Source organism: Arachis hypogaea, chromosome 6, assembly GCF_003086295.3.
Source record: "Arachis hypogaea cultivar Tifrunner chromosome 6, arahy.Tifrunner.gnm2.J5K5, whole genome shotgun sequence".
In the NCBI taxonomy this organism is placed as follows: Eukaryota; Viridiplantae; Streptophyta; class Magnoliopsida; order Fabales; family Fabaceae; genus Arachis; species Arachis hypogaea.
Genome location: NC_092041.1, coordinates 80,237,466 through 80,263,630, shown reverse-complemented (window position 1 = coordinate 80,263,630; position 26,165 = coordinate 80,237,466). Strand labels below are relative to the sequence as shown.

Here is a 26,165-nt window from a genome sequence, read left to right as displayed (position 1 = left end):
CAATCCTATCTTAGGGTCAACTAGCCTAAGTATCCAGAAACATTACATATTACATAAAGGAAACCGAAATCATACCTTGGCCGATTCTCAAACGCACCAAACACCAAAATGAAGCCGCCAAGCTTGATCCAAAGCCTCAACCAACTCCAACCAATACCAAAACTCAAACTAACAACACATATATATACCAAAATCAAAACCTAAGATACACAAAACAACTAAACACAAGAGTTTAGTGAGACCTTAACTTACCCAATGTGATTAGGGGTAAAATCCAACATTTACCCGCTACTAGAAATCACCTAAACAACCAAAACCACAAAAGCTACTCAAAACCATAACCTCAAAAACACAGAAATTTAGGGCACGAAACTGGGAAGAGAGACGTGATTTATTACCAAGTTTTCCTAAATAGAAACGTAGATCTCGACAAGAGCTTCACGAGGCTATAAATGGCTCATCAATCGGAGCTCCAGATCAAAAGTTATGGCTTCCGAAATTAGAGGATGAATAGTGTTATCCCTCTTCTCCTCTCCTCTCTAAAATCCGCGGCCCCCTCTCTCTTAGGGCTGGAAAATGAGCTCAAAGCTCATTAAATGAGTTTATATAGGTTGGGACTTGGGCCCGGTCCAACCCGTTAGCATTTTTGATCCATTTGGCCCACTTTGGACCAAAACATCTAAAATTAGTGTCCGATTTTCGATTCTAAATTATTTTTTATCCTTTCAAAACAATAAATCACTTTTCAAAAAATTATTTTCCAAAATATGCGGTACTGGACAGACCAGAGCCGGTACTGCCGGCTTAATCGCCAGTACGCATTTTTACAAAAAATTTTCGAAAGAAATACATTTTTCAACTCAGAAAAATTCACTGAAGCCAAATTTCTCATTTATATTTTCAAATTAAAACTTCTAAATTTTGAATCTATTCCAGGCTCTAAAATTTCTTTATTAAAACGATTTTACGTGAAAACGTGGGTTCTTACATCCTCCCCTCCTTAAAAAGATTTTCGCCCTCAAAAATCCGAATCACGCGATGGGATATATCTATACATATATATACATATATTCCCCACTAAGCATCCTACTTTCAACGTTGCTAATCCAACAAGTTGCCAAGGCACCTCGTTCACCATCATCCTACCATGTCGACATTCTCTCTCACCAACTCCTCCATCGAATGGTTCACTCGGATAGTCAGAAAATGAGCGGATTTGGTTAAGCGAACCACGATCACCCAAACCGCATCATAGCCCACTTCCACTGAGGAATCTCAAGGGGTTGTATCATTCCTGACAGCTTCTGATGCTCTATCTTTGCCTTCTGACACGTCAAACACTTGGATGCCACTGTAGCTACATCACCTTTCATCCCAGGCCACCAGAACATCTTCTTTAAGTTACAATACATCGTTGTGCTTTCGGGATGAATAGAAAATCCACTACAGTGAGCCCTTGACAACAAGTCTTGTCTGAAACTTCCGACATTCTGTTTGCCAAGCCTCCCCCTATCTCTACATAATCATTCACCATCCTTAGTGAATTCTTCACGTCTCTTATCACCAACTAGATACGACAATTTCTGAAGCTTTCACTCCTCTTGCTGAGCCCTTTGAATCTCCGTCTTAAACGTGGTTGAAATATGCAACTGGCTCAATAAGCTCTTCCGGCCACCTTACCAATATCCAGCATAAGATCTACAAACTTATCCTCTAACTCCTCTTCCTTGATTCTCACCCAAGCAATTGTTAAAGATTTCTGACCCAATGCATCTACGATCACCTTCGCCTTTCCAGGATGATAACTCAGTTCAAAATCATAATCCTTTAGCAACTCCATCCGTCTTCTCCAACGCATTTTTAAGCTCTTTCTGATCAAAGACATACTTGAGACTCTTATGATCAGAAAAGATGCTAAACCTCACTCCGCACAGGTGGTGCCAAATCTCCGGTACAAACACAATCGCCGTTAATTCCAGATCATGAGTTGAATAGTTCACCTCATGCGGTCCCAGCTGACATGATGCGTAAGCCACCACACTCCGGTGTTGCATAAACACGCAACTTAAACCCTTCAGAGAAGCATAATAGTATACTTCAAACGGTTCATGTGGTTCCAACAAGATTAAAACAGGTGTTGAAGTTAACTTCTACTTTAAAATCTAAATATTCTCTGCACACTTCGACATCCAAACAAAAGGCACTTCCTTTCTTGTCAACCTAGCCATCAGTAATGCAATCCGGAAAAATCCTTCAATGAATATCCGGTAATATCCGGCTAAACCCAAGAAACTTCTGACTTCCATCACCGTTGTCGATCTTTCCCATCCCATCACCATTTCTACCTTATAAGGATCTACGGGTATTCGTCCCTTACTCACCACATGACCTAAGAGCTTCACTTCTTCCTTCCAGAACTCACACTTCGACAACTGGCGTACAACTTCCACTGCGTCACTCTGATTATCGTCACTAGGAATCCAAAAATTCTTTCTTTTAAACTAAAATACGAAATTTGTAACACTTTTCAAAACCTTTAAAATAAGTCCAATCTAAATGAGTCTATTGTTAAAACCTTATGAAAAGAGTCAAAAATATTTTATTGGTAAATCAATCATTTTAAAGTATGATTTCTCATAAATTCTGTGAAACCCTGAAATCAAAACCTTTCCATTTGAATCCCTTTTTATTAAATTAAAATTTATAAACCAAAATCACAAGTGAACAAAATCTTAGGACTCACTTTCCTTTTAAAATCGTATCATTTAATCAAAAGTTCAAGTCCTAGTTTCAAAACCAAATCAGTTAAACCAAAGCTTCAAACCAGATTTGAAAATCACTCTAAATCTTAAAACAGTAAAAAATCATAGTTAAAAACCGCAAGGACGTTAGTCGGTATTTCCGTTGCCACTAGTGTTGAACCACACCTATCGCCCACACAGGGAACCGCCAAGACTTCTAGTCATACCTGGTAACCATTCCGGCACACCAACTCGGATCGTTCGGCATCACAACTCCGAAATTCTCGGCTACCGCTGCTTGAATCCTCCTTTCCCCATAGTTTACTTCCAACAAAACTCTAAGCTCTTGAAATTCTAACGACGACTTTACAAAAGATAGAACCAAACTAACATCAGGTCCAGGCAATGTAAGACTCAAAGCATATGCTTACCTCTCGTCGGAAGATCCGACCCCGTCGCCTCATGTGCCACCAAAGCAAACACACGGCCTGGTTGCTAACTCTTACCCACACGTCGATTCCTCCCTCTACGGCAGTCCTTAGCAGGGTGCCCTGGTAATCCGCAAGTGTAGCATCGACCATCTCCCCTTGCCATGTGGAACTGAGCATTGTTGTTCTTTCTGAAATCCACTTCACCTCACAGATGTTGCGGAGTGTGTTCGTTTCTTTTAAAGTTCTATCCCCTTGGTCCAAGGTGATCGTCACGTTCTTTACTAGTGTTTGCTTCATGAGTGTCCCTTGATGAGGCTACCGTCTTCGCGTATTCCTCAACCACTCTTGCCTTGTTCACCAGATTGGAGAAAATCCGAATCTCCACAGGAGCCATAACAGCCCTGAAGTCATCCTTCAAGCCACTTTGATACTTGACATACTTCCAACTTTTATAGGTATTCAGGGCACCTTGACATACCCTAGAGAACCTGCAGAGTTCCTTAAACTTGCTCGTATAATCTGCCACAGACAAAGAACCTTGCTTCAACTGCATAAGTTCCATCTCCTTTGCTTCCGTTGCAGACTCATGAAAAATACTTCTTGTAGAAGGCCGTTTGGAATACATCCCAAGGAACATCTACATTCTAGAGTTGTAGCAAGCGGCATTCTGCCTGCCACCAATGCTGGGCCTCTTCCCGAAGTTAGTAATGTGACACCCTAACTATCAACACGTCATGATCGTACCAAAAGCAAGGAGTTACTAACCTATTTTCCTTATTTACTATATAATATTGAGCCTTTAGTTCGATTTTGCATTTCAATTTTTAGGAAAAAGCCGAAAACTTTTGTTTCTATTACTTAAAATCATATATCAAAGATCTTTGAGAAATACTAGTCACATAGTTATTAATAATAATAAATATCATACAAAAAAATACAAAAGAAACTCAGTTACAACTCCTGTCCCTCTGTATAAAATAAAATCTTAAATAACAAGGGCGAGGGAATTCTATAAAAGCAACTCAACACATAAACTTAAATAAAACTCCTAATCGCCCGCGGCTTCAAACTGAGTCTCCGAACCTGTTTCACTGAAAGGGTGGAAGATTTTTGGGTGAGAACAAACCACTAGTTCTCAGTAGGGAATGAGAATGCCGTAAAAGTAATGAAATAAAATGCAAATAATTAACTTTACTCAATAAAACCATTTTGTTAAACCTTTGGAAATACTTTTTATTTTTACCTTATTACATTCTTTAAATTTCTGAACTTAAACTAATCTCAATCACAACCCCAGTTCCCAATCACAGAGAAACAACAGCATAAGAAACAGATCAATAAACAAACAAATTGCAATAAGACAAACAAGTCAAGCAGCACAATCACAGAGAAAATATAACAAGCAAAACAAGATCAAATGCAAATGCGCAATCAATATGATGCCTGTCTCTCCTAAGCAGAACATGAGCTTATGCGTCGGTTGTCTACCCGCAACCCGACGTTACTCAGAGCAAACCCCGAATATGGTTTCTTTACTGTGTCAATTAGACACCTTGGCATCACTGTTACCCGTGTCAATTAGGCCTCATCATAATAATGTATATCATAGTAAGAAACAGTGCTATCAATTAGGCGAACATTCCCGCATTAGTAATCTCAGGCTATCCGTTAGGCGGGCACTTTCGCATTAGCAGTTTGGCACAAAGGCCCAATTAAACATACAATATGCTATCAGTTAGGCGGACATTCCCGCATTAGCAATCTTAGGCTATCAGTTAGGCGGACACTTCCACATTAGCACTCGGCACAAAGGCCCATTCAATATAATTCTCAACTTTTATTTCATTCCTTGTTCCTCATTTTTTTCTTTCTTCACTATATCTCTCAATATCATTGTCTTTAACTTTAACCTTTCTTAGGGGCAACTTACATTCCTTTTCATTTCCTAAGTTTGTCTAATCTAAAACCATGTTGATAAGGTAACTCTAGAGATCTTAATCTTTAATATAAGTTAGGTTTTACTGAATTTGGATTAGAATTGAATTATATACAAGCGTTAAAATTCTGCTGTTGTATTTACAAAAATTCGAAAAACAGACAGCAGCCATGTTTTTTATAAATTTCATAATAATTTCAATTCTAATCCGTTGCTTCTAAATTTTGGTGAGATTACAGTCAACACCCCTAAGTTTCAGAATCCACAAGTTTCAGGTTCATATCACTTTATTGGATTAATTAATTATCAATTGGAAGTGGAGCCCTATTTTCATAAACCAGTTCAGAGTTTCTAGCAAACAACCAACCTTCCAAGTGACTTATCTAAGTCTACAAAATAGCTATGAACATGAAACTTATACTCGCTTAAAATAGACTGATAGATCTTTAAAATCCTTTTAAAATCAACTCAAAATTTTGTTTAAATTAAAAGTTATAGCATTTAGAAGTTGGTACTGCAGAACCAGTAAACCAGAAAAATCTGGAGCAACCACTAAACTTTAGAAAATCATATCTTCCAACCCACTTGGCCAAATTCCTTGAAATTTTTATGGGATATTCAAGACACACTAAAGTTTTATAGAAAAATAGTTTCATCTAAAAATTAGGTCTGGACCGCTCCCAAAAAGTCATTCGTTCTGCTACCAATTATGCAGATTTCTGCAGAAATTCTGCATAAAGTATTTCCAACAATCTCACATACCAAATCCTATATTCAAGCCTAGGATTAATCTAAAACCACATTTCTAACTTTCTTTTGACTAACCAAAGTTTCCCAAGAACTCTTAATTCGATATATCACAACCTCATCAAACAAACAGTTCAATAACCACCATCTGACATAAAAATTAGAACCAGAATTTCCAGCAATCCAGTCACAATCACGATCTTAACTCAAAATCGTTTTTAAAAACCAAAATCAGCATTACCAAGCATCTTTAAAGTCATCATTCAAACATATTTCAAACAAAAAACAAAACATGCTTTCACAATTACAAACACCCAATACATTTTCAGTAAACTTTCACACCAACATACACATTCTTTTAACAAAGATCTCAAACCACATAAAACCACCAAGAGACACAACCAGTCACACATTTACTCTGCATCCAAAATCCATCATAGATCAAGCATTCATATATATATATTTGCAACAATTCCGTAAACTTCTTAGGTATTCAAAGTTTAAAATATTTAATTTAATAAAATATCCCCTACCTCAATTAGTTGAAACTGTAGAATTTAAATGCGACAAACCCTCTTATTCTAAATTTACAGTAGCAGCGGCTTAGAACTAGCAGCAACATTATCAATAATCATAGCTATAGGGCTGAAATAAAATAAAACGAGAATAGGTAACCAATGAAATAGCAGCAGAGCAAGAATGGAAATATAGCAAATTAGAGGAAGGGATCTAGACCATATCAGAGGTACTTCGACGGCATCCCCTTTTTTTTTGAAACCACAACGGTGATCATGGTAGCAGCGGTGGCAGCGGAACAGCCCTCTGCCCCGCGGCACCAGCCTCACACAACTCCTTTCCTTGTTCTCAAGGCCCCTCTCTCCTTTCGCACATGCAACAGATGATGGCGGATATAGAAGCAGCGGCAGCACTAGAGCCTTCGGTGGTGAAGATGGGGTCACAGCGTGGCAGTGGCGATGGAACACAACAGCAGTGACGGTTCTAACGGCGACTGGTCCCTCAGCGGTGGCAGAATGCGACGGCTCTTCTCCTCCAATGCGGGCTCTCTCATTCTCGCGACAATGCCAGTGACGACACCCCACGCACGGCGACTGGGCGGCGCGATTCCTTCCTCCATCGCGGTCCTCTCTCTCGCCTCAGTTCTGATCCGTAATGAAGATGACTTCGCAGACAGCAGCGGCGGCAAGGCGCGGCTTCCCCTCCTCTCCTCTTCTCCCTTCGGTTCTCACTCTCAGATCTCTCTCTCCCTCTATGTATGTTTATGTGTCTGCATGTTTGTTTATTTGTTGTGTGTGGTGTGTGCTGTGAATGAGTGGCGGTGAGAAAGGGTGAAGTGGCTCAGTGGAGAATGAACAAGTGGTAGGGGGAGGGGGTTACATGTGTGTGTGGGTTGGGTAGAAAGGGGTTAAGGTTAATGAATTAGGAAATAGGGTTTAGAATTAGGAATTTAGGATTTGAGTAGAGTTTTGATTTAGAACCTAATTTAATAAATATAATTAATTTTAAGAATACTATTTTATTTTTCTAATTACAAATTATTTGTAATTAAATACTTTAATTTAAAATTATAGATAAATTAATAAATTTTCTTTTAATTCATAATATTAATAAAAAACTTTAAATTATTTCAATTTAAATTATATACAAAACTCTCTTTCATCTCCAATTACTAAAACTCTGAATTTTAATTAAGCAAAAACCATTAATTTTAGTAAATCAAAAATACCTAATTATAATTGAAATTTATATAAAACCAAATTAATTTAAAACATGAAGTCTCATAACCTTTCTAAAAAGAAAATCATATATATATATATATATATAATTATAAATAATTAATTATTTATTTTCTAAAAATCTGTGGGCTTACAGGTAAGCAGCAAACTCTACGTATTGGTTATGCGGGACATGCTGCGCTTGCAGTGCGGGTTCCATAGCTTGGAACCAGTTATCCGCGTCTGTGAAATTAGTTGAACCTCGAAAACTCGGAGGATGAACCTTGAGAAAGGTCGCCAAGGTCATCAGAGCACTTCCCATGTTATCTCCGTTACCTCCCGCATTCTCATTCGCATTTCCTTCACCATTCGCATTTTCGTTTTCGGCCGGTTGGCATAACCTCTGCACAGCTTGCAGAGTCGCAACAGCGTTAGCCTCCATGGTGTTCGCAAGGTTTGCCATTGCCGCTATGAACTTAGCATGGTTATCGGCCGGTCGCTCATTCCTACTCTCTCTTCATGAACGTGTACGACCACGTCCGCGAGTAGCCATTAGGGTTTTTTTCTACACTAAACATTTGATATCAAGGTGATCAGTCTCAATATCAAAGGTCTAGTTCTTCAATTATCCCAAAAAGGCACTCACAAACAAGCATGCTACGAAATATCAAGTAGATAACCTAAATAGCATGAAAGAAAAATGACCCAGAGTATGCAATGAAGCACAATGGGTCCATCCCTCAGGCTCACGAGGACGAACCGCTCTGATACCACTAAATGTAACACCCCAATTACCCTAAGCTTTACCTCTAGCCGTAAGGCAAAGGTTAATCAGAGGTTACGACAGTTCTAAGGCTTATATATATATATATATATATATATATATATATATATATATATATATATATATATATATATATATATATCGAAGGGAATAATATATTCTAGAAGCCTGAAGGATTAATAATCAAATTACAGAATTACAAAAGCGTGAGACGTTCACACGAAGCTAACACATAAGATACAAGGTATGGGTGTAAGAGAGTAGAACATATATAAATATAAGAATATAATAATTATAGAGAATTAGCCGCAACTTGCGGAGTTTAAGCCGACTAGTTACAAATAGAGATATACAGAGTTTTAGAATTAAAACAGCTTATACAACCTATCTCTCAAGTAAGCCTCTAAGGCCATTAAGTTAAAACACAAAAAGATGTGAGAGTAACTATAACAAAGTAATATAAACTAAACCAAGGAGGAACCATACTCCACTGTGTCATCATATACGCAATCTCACTGAAATAGATTATGACCTGCATCTGAAAAACAACAACAAAGTATGGAATGAGAACCGGAGGTTATCAGTATGGTAATAGTGCCCAATGATGTAAGATGTAACGCCCCAGGACGCCGAAGGTAATCCTTGAACTCCACATCACATACTGATATTCATGCTTAGAACAAAATAAATAAATATACTAAGAACTTAAACCATAAACCAGGGTTGTCTAAACCTAGGGGAATTCTAACTAATACAAATCCCACTGATGTATCATACAGTCGTCGCCAACCTAACCTCCGTGCGATCCCATCGCCACCGCCTACCTAACCTCCTATCATCGGACAATCACAAATAATGCAGGCAAGTAAAACACAAATAGAATTCATCTACAGTAAGTAATTCAAGAAGCAGGTAAGCATGTTATAAAATTAGGCAAACTCAAGTAAACAAAGCAAGCAAGCATATAGAAGATGCAGATGATGAATGTCTGCCCTGTTGGCTGTGATATTACATGTCGGTTATTATGCCAAACCCGACAGCAAATCCGGTCGACAACTCTCGGATTAGTCTCTCAATTGCGCATAAGGAGGAAAATTCCGAGGGAGAGTGCCCTACAACCTTCTCCTTTCAGAGGAAAATATTCCGAGGGAGCATACCCTACCACCTTCCTCTAGTTGTCGCATGATTCCATGGGGTTAGTGCTCTACCACCTTGCAATCAGAGAGAAACCCATGCTCAGGAAGAAAATTCCGAGGGAGCGTGCCCTACCACCTTCTCCTTTCGGAGGGAAATATTCCGAAGGAGCGTCCCCTACCACCTTCCTCTGGAACAATCAATATGAGTGAGAAGTTCAGCTTCAAGCCTCTCATCCGAACGTAGGCGGGATACTACCACAGCCCCCTACGACGGATAGCAATGCATGTTATAATTACGAAATAAAACTCAGAGGCCACTCCTCATAGCACACTTCCACTCATTCTCATTCCATCAACCATATTCATCCATTTCCAATTTCTCAACTCATCACAACCATCATCTATCCATGATTTTCTATTCTGAACTCACTAGTTTGTCGATTTTTCAATTCATATGTCTTTCTTACTTCACACTCAACCAAACCCATCCTCAGTACACCAGAAACCTAAGCCTCCGTTCTATAACTTTTTAAAATAATCATCAACTAAAACCTTTAGCCTATTTCCCTTATTCTCATACTCAAATCGAGCCCAAAAGCCTTAAAATGGTGTTATGGAAGCTTACAACCTTGTTGGGAAGGTGAAATAGTTGAAAACAAAGTTCAAATTTATGAAACAGGGCGTGTGCATCTGCACAAGGATGTGCGTGCACACGCCCAGGAAGATTTTAAAAGTGTGCGTACGCACAGAAACTAAAATTTATAAAGTCTGTTCACTCGCAAAAGCAGTGCGAGCGCCCCTAACTGACGTCCCCTCCCGACTTGTGCGTGCGCACAGGGCTGTGCGTCCGCATATGTCGTAATTCTTCATCGATGCGCGCGTGCACAACCTATGCTAGCGCTGATACCAGAGCCCTTTCCCCTGCCTGTGCGTACGTACAGGTCTATGTATCCGCACAGAATAGAACTTTCGCAGGGTTGTGCGTGCACACATATCAGAAAATCCTGAAATTCTGCAACTTTGCAGAATTTCAGATTTTCAGCACCAACTTTGAATGATTATAACTTCCTCTACAAAATTCCAAATTCGGTAAACTTTATATCAATTTAAAGGGTTTTCAATAAGCTTTCATTCTAAAGAATATTCAATCAATTTTAAAAATTGAGGCAAAAGTTATGATTAGACAAAGTTCACTAAAAACCAACGTTTACCCAAAAGCCTCAAAACCTCAATTTTAACCAACTTTCTATTCTAAACCAAATCAAAACCTACCCAATCATCATAAACCACTGCCACACACAACACATTACTTATTCATATCATTCTTCTCAATTTCACTTAAATTACTCAACCATTATACCATATCTCACTACCAAATTCATAATTTCCTACTTAATCATAAATCCACACTCATAATCATAATCAGTCAACAACAACCTCAACTACCAAAACAAACCCTCATAAATTCCAATAATCATTATCAAATCCTATCCATCATCAACCAAATCCATCATAAAACTCGTCAATACCAATGATACCAAAAATCCTCAACAACCACAATAACCAACAATAAAAAATCATCATCAATATATGTCATCAAACATCATAATCATCAATATCTTTTATTCCAACCCACCATAAACATTTTACATTAACTTATCATCTTAATTTCTCAAAATTCTCATTATCCATCAATATAAATAATCATTATCAATACTTATCAACATCAATAATCTCCAATAATCATCATCATCCACAATAATTCCATACACCAACAATTAACATCAATTCACATATAATTACTCATACCTACAAGAGTCAATCCTATCTTAAGGTCAACTAGCCTAAGTATCCAGAAACATTACATATTACATAAAGAAAACAAAAACCATACCTTGGCCGAATCCTAAACGCACCAAACACGAAAATGAAGCCACCAAGCTTGATCCAAAGCCTCAACCAACTCCAACCAACAGCAAAGCTCAAACTAACAACACATATATATACCAAAATCAAAATCTAAGATACACAAAACAACTAAACACAAGGGTTTAGTAAAACATTACCTTATCCAACGTGATTAGGGGTAAAATCCAACATTTATTTGCTACTAGAGATCACATAAACAACCAAAACCACAAAATCTACTTAAAACCATAACCTCAAAAATGGAGAAATCTAGGGCACAAAACTTGGAAAAGAGACACGACTTTTTACCAGATTTGCTAAGATAGAAACATAGACCTCGATAAGAGCTTCGCGTGGTCATAAACGGCTCGTCAATCGGAACTCCAGATCAAAAGTTATGGCTTTCGGAAGTAGAGGATGAATAGTATCATCCCTCTTTTCCTCTCCTCTCTAAAAACTACGGCCCTCTCTCTCTTAGGGCTAGAAAATGAGCTCAAAGCTCATTAAATGAGTTTATATAGGTTGGATCTTGAGTCCGATTTGGGTTTGGTCCAACCCGTTAGCATTTTTCGTCCGTTTGGCCCACTTTGGGCCAAAACCTCTAAAATTAATGTCCAGTTTTTTATTCTAAATTATTTTTTTATCCTTTCAAAACAATAAATCACTTTTCAAAATATTATTTTCCAAAATACGCGGTACTGAACAGACCAGAGCCGGTATTGCCGGCTTAATCGCTAGTACCTATGTTTACAAAAACTTTTCGAAGGAAATACATTTTCCAACTCAAACAAATTCACTGAAACCAAATTTCTCATTTATATTTTCAAATTAAAATTTCTAAATTTTGAATCTATTCCACGCACTAAAATCACTTTTTTACAACAGTTTTATGTGAAAACATGGGTTCTTACAATCCTCATCAAAAGCAACATTCTTAATATTTTCTTCCCCCCAAACTCAACATCCTCAAGAAATCTCGCATTTTCCGTTTCAAAAATAGACCTTGATGCAGGATTGTAAAACTTGTACCCCTGTGAACACTCAGTGTAACCAACAAAGCAGTAACTAATTGTCCTTGAGTTCAATTTCTTTCATGTAGCCTATAAGGTTGTGCCTCAGCTAAACATCCCTAAATGTGCAAATACTTTATACTGGGCCTTTTTCCAGTCCAAATTTCATAATGGATTTTGTCAGCTGCTTTGCTTGGTACCCTATTAAGGATGTACATTGTGGTCTTTAAGACTTCTCCTTAGAGTGATTCAAGCAAGGAAGAATGACTAATCATACTTCTCACTATGTCCTTAAGAGTTCGGTTCCTTCGCTCTGCAACACCATTCATGCTAGGTTTGCCTAGCATGGTGTATTGCAGAACAATACTACACTCCTCTAGAAAAAGAGCAAAAATCCCGGGACGATGCTCACTTGAATCATCATATCCTACGTAGTATTTTCACCACCACGATTAGATTTGACAGCTTTAATTTTCTTTCCAAGTTGAAGTTCAACATCAGCTTTGAAAGATTTGAAAACATCCAAGGGTTGGGACTTTTCATGAGTTAAATATAGATAACTATAATGAGAGTAATCATCTTTGAACATAATAAAAGTACCGTTGTTCATTCTAAGAGACAGTAGGGAATGAGCCACATATATCAATATGTATCAGTTCTAAGATATCTTTAGCTCTCTCGACACCTAGTTTTCTTTTGTTTGTCCTTTTCTCCTTTATGCACTCAATGCAGTCTTCAAAGTCTGCCAAATTTGGGAATCCAAGAATTCCATCCAACACAAGCCTCTAAATTCTCTGTTTAGAGATGTGACCTAGGTGTTTGTGCCACAATGATGCCAAATTCTCATTTAATTTTTGTTTTGTACCTGTTTGTAGTATTTCATTATTATAGGAATTCAAATCAAGCCTATATAGATTATCCACCAAATGACCAGAGAAAATATTATTCAAATTATAAAAGAGACTGACTTTATTATTTTTGAATGAACAAAATTAACCTGATTTATCCAAACGAAAAAACAGAAACCGAATTCCGTCTAAATGACGGTACATAAAATGTCTCTAATAAATCCAAGTAAACTCCACTCGTAGAGCATAATATAAATGTTCCTGTAGCTTCGACTGCAACTACATTGCCGTCTGCCACACAGATGTATCTTTCAGCATCACTTGGCGATCGGCTCCACAAGCAACTCAGTATAGTAACACTTACATGAGTAGTAGCAGCGGAATCTACCCACCAAGTATCAACAGGTGCATAACTTAAACAAGCCTTAGAACAAAGGAAAGTAAGAATTATACCCTTCTTTACACGCTAAGTGGCATATTGGGTACAATCTTTCTTCATATGTCCCACCTTCTTACAGAAGAAACAGGTTAAAGCTTGATCCTGTTTCTTAGCCTATTTTGCTGAGAAGGTGCATCCACAGTAGTATCACGCTTTCTTTTATACTGAGAAGATGAAACCTGATGATAGGTCATCATATACCCATTTTTTAAGCTAATTTCACTTGTTTTATTAGTCTTTATGCACTTTCTTGCATCCTAAGTAAGTGATTTGGAATGAAAATGCATAACTTCTTTAAATCAAGCAACTACCATTAAATTGATGCTAAATCATGAGGTTTGAGCAAGAATTAATTGATTTTTAATGAATTATAAACCTTATGAATTTAGAGATACTTTGAGTGGTTGTTTTGGTTTCTTGTAGGTGAAGAAGGGAAGAAAAGAAGAAAAACATGGCTTAAGAAGTGCGGCCAAGAGATAAGAAGTGTGGCGCATGGAAGGGAGGAAGCTACACTGCCCTCCAGGAGAGCACACTGCCCTCCAGGAGAGCAACATGATGAGCCAAACTTTGAAAAGCAACACTGCCCTACCCACAACAAGGGCAGAGCACAATTTGATGCCAAGGACCAAAGGGAGCAAAAACTCTGCCCTGCCCTCCTCAAGAGCAATATCGGGCTTCACCCAAGAACAATTCAAAAGAAATTGCTTCATAATGCTTCCTATGGGTTTCGAACCCAAGGACAAAGAAGAAAAGAGTAGCGCTCAAGCACAATAAAATCAAGCAAAAATTGGCTTGCTTTCATTCTCCCAGGATCGAACACGGCACCATGAGGAAACAAGGAACTAAGCATTACTTTGGTGCCAAGAAAACCAAAGAAAAAGAAGCAGCGTGTGCCTCCACCAAGTTTCGAACTCGGAACCTCACCATTGGTAACATTGCCTTGCCCTCCGCAAGGGCAGGGCAGCATTTTGTGGTGCACAGCCAGCGCACAAGATTGGCACGCACCAAGGGAGTCTCGGCCAGTAGCAGCGCGCACGGGCAGCATCTGGCACACCATGGCAACTCTGCCCTGCCCACCACAAGGGCAGGGCAGCATCCTGCAGCATCACACACACCAAGCACGCACGCAATGAGCCGCACGCACCATTTCCTGCTCTGCCCTCCACAAGGGCAGGGCAGCCTCCTGGAAGCCACTTTCTCATGGGCTGAAAATTGGATTAAAAATCCAATTTAATTCATTTCTTCACCAAATCAAAAGCCCATCCAAATTCCAAAATCCAAGAATAGAAAGTGTATAAATAGGAGATAGTTTGATGTAATTAGGGACCTGACTTTTACTTTTGAATTTTGACCCTTCTTTTGATTTTAGAATTTTTACATTTTGAAAGTTCATTTTTCTCTGAGAGCTTTGAACTGAGAATTGAGAGAATTGGGAAGGAGAATTGATCTCTCTTCTTCCTCGTTCTTGCTTGAGCAATTTTTACCTTTCTTGTTTGAGTCTTGGGTGTGAAGAATTGAGGAATTTCTGTCTCAATCTCCATTCAAGATCTCTTTAATTTCTCTTCTGCATAATTGAGTTCAATTACATTTCCTTTACTGCTTCTTCTTTAATTTCTTGTTAGTTGCTTTGTGAACTTGGATCTGGGAAGGCAATTGAGATCTAGACTTTGCTATCTAGTCTCTGGAGTCCTGAGATCCCATTTCCCCGTTTGGTTCTTCTGTGAACCCTTGCTGCAATTTAATTTCCCTTGTTAAATTCTGAATTCCCAGTCCTCAACTCCCTTTTTCCATTCAAGCAATTTATATTTCTTGCACTTTAAGTTACTGCAATTTACATTTCTTGCATTTTAAGTTTTAGTCATTTAATTTCTTGTTCTTTAAGATTCAGCACCTTTACTTTCAGTTCTCTTTAATTTCTGTAATTCATTCCTCTCCCTTTACATTTCCTGCTATTTACTTACCGTTGGATACAAAATCACTCAACCAATACTTGATTCGCTTGACTAAATTAACCACCGAACTAAAATTGCTCAATCCCTCAATCCCTGTGGGATCGACCTCACTCCCGTGAGTTTTATTACTTGATGCGACCCGGTATACTTGCCGGTGAGTTTTATGTTGGATCGTCTTCCACACATCAAGTTTTTGGCGCCGTTGCCGAGGATTGAAATAGATTGACAATGATTAAGTGAAGTGGAGATCTAGATCAAGCATTTTTTTCCCTTTCTTTTTCTTTAATTTTTAATTAACACACTAACTGTTTGAATTTTTGCTTAAACTAACTAAAGCCTCATTCTAGCAATAGATTGAAGTTTCACTGGTTTTTTGGTTTTGTGTGTTTCTTATTGTGTGTTTGTATGTCAGGTACAGGAAGATCTTCTCCTATTCTCTCTGAAATTGACCAAAGAACTCTTTGAAGATTAAGAAGAGCTGAAAGAGGGAAGAACATTGTTGGAGAGGAAGACTCTGAGGAGGAATTCCAAGAGATGGAAGGAGATCCATCAAATCCCAATCAACCAGAAGGAGGAGCCAACAATAACCCACAACAAAGAAGAGTACTGGCTTCCTACACATTTGCAAATGCTAGACACTGTGGGAGTAGCATTCTTACCCCTAATGTCAATGCAAACAACTTTGAACTAAAGCCACAACTCATCACATTGGTCCAAAACAACTGCTCTTTTGGAGGAGGACCATTGGAGGACCCGAACCAACATCTATCCACTTTCTTGAGGATCTGTGACACAGTTAAGAGCAATGGAGTGCACGTTCCCATTCTCTCTCAGGGACAAAGCCACTCAATGGCTAGAAACATTTCTAAAGGAGAGCATCAACACTTGGGATGATTTGGTGAGCAAGTTTCTTGCCAAATTTTATCCCCCTCAAAGGATCATAACATTGAAGACTGAGGTGCAGACATTCACTCAAATGGAGGCTAAAAATTTATATGAAGCATGGGAAAGATATAAGGCGCTGCTGAGGAAATGTCCACCAGAGATGTTCACTGAGTGGGACAAGTTGCAGAATTTCTATGAAGGACTTACTCTGAAGGCTCAAGAAGCACTTGATCATTCAGCTGGAGGCTCATTACAACTCATGAAAACTACAGAGGAAGCTCAAAATCTTATTGATATAGTGGCTAACAACCAATATTTCTTTGCTCACCAAAGGCAACGCCAACCATCACAAAGGAGAGGAGTAATGGAGTTGGAAGGAGTGGATTCAATCCTAACTCAGAACAAAATGATGCAGCAGCAAATTCAACAACAGTTTGAGCAAATGGCCAAAAGAATTAATAGCCTTCAAGTTGCACCAGTGAGTGCCACAAGCCAACCATCAACTACTTGGGGGCAAAATGAAGAAATTCAAGAAGAGCAACAGCAAGAGCAAGTCCAATACATGCACAACCAAAATCCTGGAACAAATGAAGTCTATGGTGATACTTACAATCCCTCTTGGAAAAACCATCCCAACCTCAGATGGGGAGACAACCACAATCAAACTCAGCAGCCATGGCAAAGGAACTCAAATCAAAACAATTGGAAAAACACAAACCACAACAACCAGCCAAACACTAACCAAAACACATACAGAAAACCGCAAAACACTTATCCCAACTCTAACCATTATCCACCCAATAACCACCCAACTAACCAAAACACCTACCATCATCCATCAACACCCCAAAACTAACCAATCTCACAAGACTCTCAGAGGATTACTAATCTAAAGATGCTCATGGAGAAGATGATGAAGAACCAAGAATTGACAACAAAGAACCAAGAAGCTTCCATGAAGAGCATAGAAAGGCAGATTGGACAAATCTCCAAGCAGATTTCTGTTGAAAAACCATCAAGCTCACTACCAAGTGACACCATTCCTAATCCAAAAGAGGAGTGCAAGGCAATACAGTTAAGGAGTAAAAAAATCCTGCTGAAAGATGAAGAAGCCACCAAGAAGCCCAAGGAAAGTGACAAGAAACAAGTTGAAAAAGAGGCAGCCAGTGATGAAGATGCAACAGCAAGCAATCACCCTCAGAATCAACCTCAAGAAAAAAGAAGATAGACCACAAAATCTGAAGAAGGGAAAGCAGATCAGGGAAGAATCAAATCCAAGACAACATCAAGTGGAGAAAACCTTGACACCTCCACTGCCTTATCCCCAAAGATTCCACAAAGAAGTTAAGGACCAACACTTTTCAAAATTTCTTGAGACTTTCAAGAAGCTAGAGATCAACATACCCTTGGCCGAAGCATTGGAGCAAATGCCGCTGTATGCAAATTTCTTAAAGGAGCTCATTAACAAGAAAAGGAACTGGAATGAGAAGGAGACGGTAATGCTTAGTGAGGAATGTAGTGCTGTGCTCCAAAAAGGAATTCCACCAAAGCTTAAAGATCCAGGGAGTTTTGTAGTATCATGCACCATAGGCAAATTAACCTTGGATAAAGCTCTCTGTGATCTTGGAGCTAGTATCAACTTAATGCCCCTGTCCATGATGAGGAAGCTTGCTATAGAAGAACTCAAACCCACCAGGATGTCACTAGTCATGGCCGACAGATCAATCAAGACACCTAATGGAATTGTGGAAAATCTGTTAGTGAAGGTTGGGGAGTTTATCTTCCCTGCGGATTTTGTGATCCTGGACACCGACGAGGAAGGAAATAATTCAATCATCTTGGGAAGACCATTTCTAGCAACTGCAAGAGCCATTATAGATGTGGAAAAAGGAGAAATGATCTTCAGAGTACACAATGAGCAGATGATCATAAATGTTTTCAAGTCAATGCAACACCCTCCTGAACAAGAAGATTACCTGAGAGTGGATATGATAGAGAGCCTGGTGGAAGAAATGTTAGACACTAATCAGCATGAGCAAGAAGAAGAAATTAATCAAGAGACAGTAGAGGAAAACGCGGCTGAGATCTCTATTGACAAGGAGGTGAAACCAAGCAAGAAGGAAGAAGTGCATAAACAAGAACTGAAGCCATTACCTACCCATCTCAAATATGCATTCCTTGGGACATCAGAGAGTTTCCCAGTGATCATCAATTCATCCTTGACAAAAAAAGAAGAAGGAGAGCTTCTTGATGTACTCAGAGCTCACAAGGATGCTTTAGGATGGACCATTGATGATCTGAAAGGCATTAGCTCTACAGTGTGTATGCATAAGATTCTCTTGGAGGACAATTTCAAAGCAGTAGTTCAACCTCAGAGAAGGTTAAATCCTGCAATGAAAGAAGTTGTCCAGAAGGAAGCAATGAAATTGTGGAATGCAGGGATAATATATCCTATCTCTGATAGCTCATGGATAAGCCCAGTCCAAGTGGTACCAAAGAAGGGTGGAATGACAGTCATTGTTAATGAGAAAAATGAACTCATTCCCACAAGAACTGTGACGGGATGGAGGATGTGTATTGACTATAGGAGGCTGAATGATGCCACACGCAAAGATCATTTCCCACTTCCTTTCATTAATCAGATGCTTGAAAGATTGGCCGGCCATGCGTACTATTGCTTCCTGGATGGCTATTCTGGGTATAATCAGATAGTGGTAGATCCAAAGGACCAAGAAAAGACTTCATTCACATGTCCATTTGGAGTTTTCGCTTATAGAAGAATGCCATTTGGACTATGCAATGCCCCATCCACTTTTCAAAGGTGTATGCTCTCCATTTTTTCAGATATGGTCGAGAAGTTTTTAGAGGTTTTCATGGACGACTTTTCTGTTTTTGGTGACAATTTGAATACCTGCACTACAAGAAAATGGAACATTTGTAACAAAAAATTTGTATCAAATTTAAAATTGTTACAAATTATAGTTTTTTTGTAACAATAATTACTTATTGTTACAAAATAAGAATATTTTGTAACAATAAAAAAATTTGTTACAAAATATTTCAATATTTTGTAACAACTTGATTTATTTTGTTACAAATTATGTTGGCTTTCGTATCGAATTATTGTTTTGTTACAAAATGTTATAATGTTTTGTAACAAAAAATTATATTATTGCAAAAATTTAAAATATTTTGTAACAAAATATCTATTTGTTTCAAAAACTCTAAATATTTTGTAACAACAAATTAATTTGTCATAAAATATAATATTTTTGTAACAAGTTATTTATTTGTCACAAAATTCAAAGATTCTTTGTAACTAATAAAAAATTTTGTTTCAACATATTGAATGTAAGACTTTGTGTAAGATCTAAAAATTTTAGAAGATCTTATTAAGAACGCATTTAGATTTATTTATCATTAAATATTTTAATCCCTAAAATTATTTTATTAAAAATAATTAAATCAAATTTTGATTAATTGAGTTTAAAATAATTTAAAGTTTTATCTGATTTTATAATTATCGAATTATTTTCTATATTTAAATTATAAAATTTAACAAATGTAAAATAATAATAATTTTATACGATTTGATTTAAATAATTGAGATTTTAAAATTTAATACTAATATTTTTATAAATAAAGAAAATTAATTATATTATCTTATAATTTCAATTAGAGTATTTGATTTCAAATCAATTAATATTTTAATATAATAAATAATATTTTAGAATAATTTTAGAGATTTAATTAATTTGCAGATAAATCTTAAAACTTAATTCATCCAAAATTCTTAATTTCATGTTTAATCCCAAATTAAATTATAATTCCCAAATTAAATCCAACTCCTAAATTTAACCAAATTAAACCCTAACCCCACTCATCTAACCCTAGCCCTCTTACTCACTCACTCACTGCCAGCCCCTCTCCCTCATATACACACAACACAGCCTCAGCAAACCAAAAAGGAAAGAAAAGAAAATGGGAATTAAGGGAGACGAGAGAAAGAAGGTTGCGATCGGAGAGGAGAGAGTGCTGCGAGCCAGGGACGATGCGAGGAAGGAGAGGAGCCGTCGCGCTCGGCCGCTGCCAGCTCCGTCGCATCCTGCGCCGCGCCATCGCCGCCCAGACCGCGTCTGTTCCATTCAGCCACCGCCGCTGTCGTCGTGTGGGTGAGAGGGAGAAGCTGAGAAAGGCTCAGCCACGAGAACCAGAGGCACGTGAGAGAGGGAAGACGCGATCGACGAAGGGAAGGGAAAAGGGTTTCGCCGTCGCGGTGTCCTGCCACCACTACTAACCATCGCTGCTGCCCCTAGGATTTACTGCCGCCGCTGTGCCTTGCTATCGCCATCAGAGCCGTCGCTGAGGAAGGGAGCCCGAACGCCGCCACTGGGAAGGAGGCTTGGCCATCGCCGAACCACCGCGCCACCGTAGCTGTCACCGGGAAGGTTGTTGGAGCTTACTGAGGATATAGTTCTCATTCTGAATCAATTGATCCATGTCACTGCTCATCTTTATCCTCTGTTCTGCCTCTGGGTTCTGTGAGTTGCCGAAGCCTTTGCCGCCATCAGAGCCGTTGTTTGGTTGGTGTCGCTGCTGCTATCAACGCCGGTGGATATTGAAGCTACTGTTGCTGATGTGAGCTAAAAATAAAAAGGGGTTTGCCGCGTTTGATTTCCTCGGTTTGAGACATCGAGGTAGGGGATTTATTTTTAAGGTTAAACGTTTTTAATTTAGAATGCCCACAAAGTTATTTGGATAAGTGCAAATGGTTAACAATGGTTAAGAATTTCTTAATTGACATGAATGACTTGAAATGCATTTGAAATTAGTTAGTTGTTGTGATTATTCTAAGCTGTGATTGCATTTAGATGCTCTTGTGAACAATGATTTAGTTTAATTTATTAAATTGAAATATGCCGAGTTAATTATTGAAAAGCTCTCGTATGGATAATTGATGAATTGAGTTTGGATTGTTGCTGTGAATGTAATTGTGTTTGTTGTTATGAGAGACTAATTGATAGAAATAAGCTTGGAGTGAGATTGTGAAATTTGGATTAAGTTTGATGATGATTTAGTGTTTCAATTGGAGTATTGAATTCAGGTTATGGCTGTGAATATTTTTGGGCTTTGTTGTGAGTGTTTGAAGCAGTAATTGATATTGATTTTTCTGATTTTGATGGAATTGTTGAAAGGTTCTGACTGGATACTGAATTAATTGATTTATGTGGCTGAAATTATGATTGGAATGATTGAGATTTTTTAGTAGAACTTTGGTTGAATTCGTTGATTTTGTGAAATTGAATTATAAATTGTTTGATGAGATATTATTGTGATTTATGTATTTTGATGGATCAAATTGAAATTTTTATTGTTGAGTTGGTTTACTGTAATGGACTTAGTTAGTGATTAATTGAAGTTGAGCTTAAGGAATAACTGGAAGACTGAATCTTGAAATGTTGAACTAATTGTTGAAAATCTGATTTTTGAAATTAAAAGATGACTTTGGAAGTAAATCAGTTATTCAACGATAATCGAAATGATATGAGAGTAAAGGCTGAGTAAACTATAATAAAAGTTGTTATTGGGATTCAATTTTGAGAAGTTTGAATTAACTATAGAACTAGTTATGATTTTTCAAAGTTAAAATGTAAAACTTAATTTTCTGCATTACTTTTAAATGAAGCCGGAGACTTTGAAAATCTATAACTAAGCCGATCTGGTATGCGGGTGAGGGAATGCGAACAGAAGGGAAGACGGGGAGCCACCGCCGTTGCTGGCTGAACCCCCAGTGCTCCATATCACCTCTGCCGTCTGGAACTGGCTTCACCATAGCTGAAAGGCTGGGCTTGGAAGGTGCTTCCGTCGTCATCACTTCTCGCAATCAGGTCCTTTTCCTTTTCTCTTCCTCTTTGCCTCCAATTAATTATATTCATTACTCAATTTCCTTGTTTCTACAGCAAAATGTTGAAGAGGCTGCAGAGAAACTTAGGGCTAAAGGAATTGAAATTTTGGCCATTGTTTGCCATGTCTCCAACAATCAACAGAGAAAGGATTTGATTCAAAAAATCGCACAGGTCACCCTTTTCTATTCATTTTTATCGAATGCATTATCCTTTATTAAAATTTGTTTGAATGCTGTGAATATGCTGTTGAACATTACATAAGTGTGGAAATATAGATGTGATTGTGTCAAACACAGCTGCAAATCCTTCTCAATAGTGCCTGTTTTGGGGTAAATAATTTAATTATGGTGTTAAGATCTGAAATTTTGATTCTAAAGTTAATTGTTTATGGCTTTAGTCCTTGAATTCATTTAATGTTATCATAGTTTCAATTGGTGTAATATGTTGTTGGAAATGACATAAATACCTTTCAAATAGTTACTTGTGTTTATAGTGATTACATTGTGTGTGCATTTGTTGTTGAATAATTTCTCACATTAAGTTGTTATTGCTACTCTATACTTGCTGTTGGTTGCTGCTGATTTTTTTCCCTCGTTGCTTGCTTGTTAAATGATTCTTAAATTCAATGAGAAAGGAAATGCTGCTGAGTTATTGTTGTTTGTGTTGGAATAGATGATAGTTGCTGAACTGAGATTGGTTTTATTGATAAATCTGTTGCTGAAATCGTTTAGTTTGGCTTGATTGATTTTCTGTTGAATTAATGGATAAATTGCTGTGCCCCTACTGCTTGCAAGTGTAATGGTTATTGACTTCAATGAATAGAATGCTACCTGAATCCATTATCTTTGTTCATTTTACTGTTTTGGGTGCTGTATGATGGGTCATTGTTTGCTGTTCTGTTGAGTGCTGCTCTATTTCTTGCTAGTTGGATTGGTTTTAATTGTATCCTCATGTTTTCTTGCTGGAATTTGCTTATTTACTTGCTTCTTATGAATTCATTATGATTTTTTGTGTTTTTAACTGTCAAAGAATTCATATGAAATTTGAATTGATTGATTGAAATTGTGAACTAGGCAAATTTACTGCTGAAATGCTGCCGGAATTTATCTTAATCTATTTTCAATATTCATCTTTGATTCAATTAATTGATTGAGTTGGTATTTAATTGCTTTTGGTTTTCAACTATTGCTAAGCTCAATTGATTGATTATCCAGCTAAGTGCTTCACTGTTTTGGTTGTTGGAAGTTGGAAGCTTCGGGTTTTGTTATTCACTATTTGGTTGTTGTCCTATTTGGTTGATCAATTAAACTGCATTGTGTTGTTTGAGCAAACAAGTTCTATTTGACGAATTTCTGTGTCAAAATAGACCCTTGTTTGCTACATGATTTCTGATTGCCTTAAGATATTTCTTTGCAAGTTATGGTCATGCCTCTAACATTCTTTGCCCTTTTTTTCATACTAAATTACTCCTATGCATTGAATAGTTCAAGTGAATTTTCAAATTGAACACGAACTTGAAATTCTTTTAAAAAGAGATCCTCTTTTGCATGCTCTCACAAGGTTGAAGATTTCTTTCTACCAATGTGGCTAATTTGATTTATTTTATTCATGCCTAATTTACCTTAAGTCACATAGGGCATGAATTTTTCAAGTCTTGTCTCAACCTTGTGACTTTTATGCTTCATTGGAATTTGGTGTTTGAATGTTCTTTGGCTTACATGTTTCTTTATGTTTCTAACTTAGTCAACACCAAATTGTTTTAATTTATGCCACTTACTTGTGATTGATATTTACTTGATTATGTGCTCTACACATACATATGTATCACTTATTTTGGCATTTTGAATTGTTGAGAAGTGAATACAAACTTGCTTGTTTTGAAAATTTAGAAACTTTTTTAACTTAAGGAACTTTTGAGTATGCACCTAACTTTTTGTTTCGGTTTTTCTTATTTACAGAGTGCTAAAATGGTGACCACATGCTACCTTGAGGGCTCAAGAATATTTTGATTCATAGAGACACTAATCTATGTTAGAACTTTTAACTTTTGGTTGAACTTGAGCAAGACATATAACTTGTAGAACTAATCAATGTACTCACTAATGTTATTTTGTTTTAAAACAATGTTAGATAAATAAGGCATGTTTGAATTATGTATGTTTTTACATATTATATAAATGTAGACTTGTTTAGTAAAATAGTTAATATATTAGTTAATTAAAAAATAATTTAGTAAATTATGCATGTAATTTGTAATAAAAAAAGTTGTTACAAAATAATTAATTTGCTTTCGTAACAAAAGAAAAAAATGTTATAAAATCATGTTACATTTTGTAACAAAATTTTTTGATAGGAAAAAAATTGACTGTCACGAAAAATACCTTCAAGATCAAAATTTGTTACCACTTTTGTAACGGCTTCTAGTTTTTTGTATCAGAAAAAATTGTTACAAAATATGATATTGAATTGTAACAGTTCTATTTTTCGTTACAAAAACTTTTTGTAACGGGACTTACTGCAATGGACCCTTTTTTTGTTACAAAAAACTTTTGTTTCAAAATTTCGACGTTTTGTAACAATATTTTTTGTTACAAATGCGCCTTTTTCTTGTAGTGCTGCCTGAAACATCTAACTCTTGTCTTGAAACGGTGCCAAGAGACTAATTTGGTTTTGAACTGGGAAAAGTGTCATTTCATGGTGCCTGAGGGGATTGTTCTTGGTCATAAAGTTTCAAGAAAAGGGATAGAGGTTGACAAGGCAAAGGTGAAAATTATAGAGAAGCTCCCTTCACCAACTAATGTGAAATCTGTTAGAAGTTTCTTGGGACATGCAGGATTTTATAGAAGGTTTATCAAGGACTTTTCTAAAATAGCCAAACCTTTGAGTAATCTGTTAGTGATTGATAATCCTTTTATTTTTGATGAAAACTGCCAGCACACCTTTGAAACTTTAAAACACAAACTCACAACAGCACCAATTATCACACCCCCGGATTGGGAATTACCCTTTGAACTCATGTGTGATGCAAGTGATATTGCAATTGGTGCTGTACTTGGACAAAAAAAGGGAAACTTGCATCATGTCATATATTATGCAAGTAAGGTGTTGATGAGGCTCAAAAAAATTACACCACAACAGAGAAGGAATTGTTAGCTGTAGGTTATGCATTTGATAAGTTTAGACCATACTTGATAGGATCTAAAATTGTGGTTTATACTGACCATGCTGCCCTCAAGTATTTGATGTCAAAGCAGGATGCTAAACCAAGACTTATCAGGTGGATACTACTCCTACAGGAGTTTGACATTGAGGTAAGGGACAGGAAAGGTACTGAAAACCGAGTTGCTGACCATTTGTCAAGGCTGCCACAAGAAACAATTCAAGAAACCTCACAACCTGTGAATGAAAACTTCCCAGATGAACACCTTTTGCTGGTTCAACAAATACCACGATTTTCTGACATAGCAAACTACAAAGTGGGGAGGAAGATACCTCAAGAATTCACTAAGCAACAAGTGAAGAAGCTAATCAATGAAGCGAGGACGTTCTTGTGGGATGAAACTTTTCTGTTCAAAAGATGTTCTGATGGTATAATTAGGAGATGTGTCCCTGAGAGTGAAATAAGAGATATATTGTGGCATTGCCATGGCTCGGCTTATGGTGGACATTTTGGTCCAGAAAGAACAGCTGCAAAGATATTGCAAAGTGG

The 26,165-nt window shown here is 37.4% G+C and overlaps 1 protein-coding gene across 1 annotated transcript; it reads left to right on the top strand.

The window, feature by feature from the left end:
* The first annotated feature begins 22,288 nt into the window (after positions 1-22,288).
* Positions 22,289-22,772, top strand: LOC112696763 (tropinone reductase-like 3). Its single transcript, XM_072198203.1, has 3 exons — positions 22,289-22,438; positions 22,511-22,627; positions 22,719-22,772. The coding sequence occupies exons 1-3, from the start codon at positions 22,289-22,291 to the stop codon at positions 22,770-22,772; spliced, it is 321 nt and encodes a 106-aa protein (XP_072054304.1).
* Positions 22,773-26,165: the final 3,393 nt, after the last annotated feature.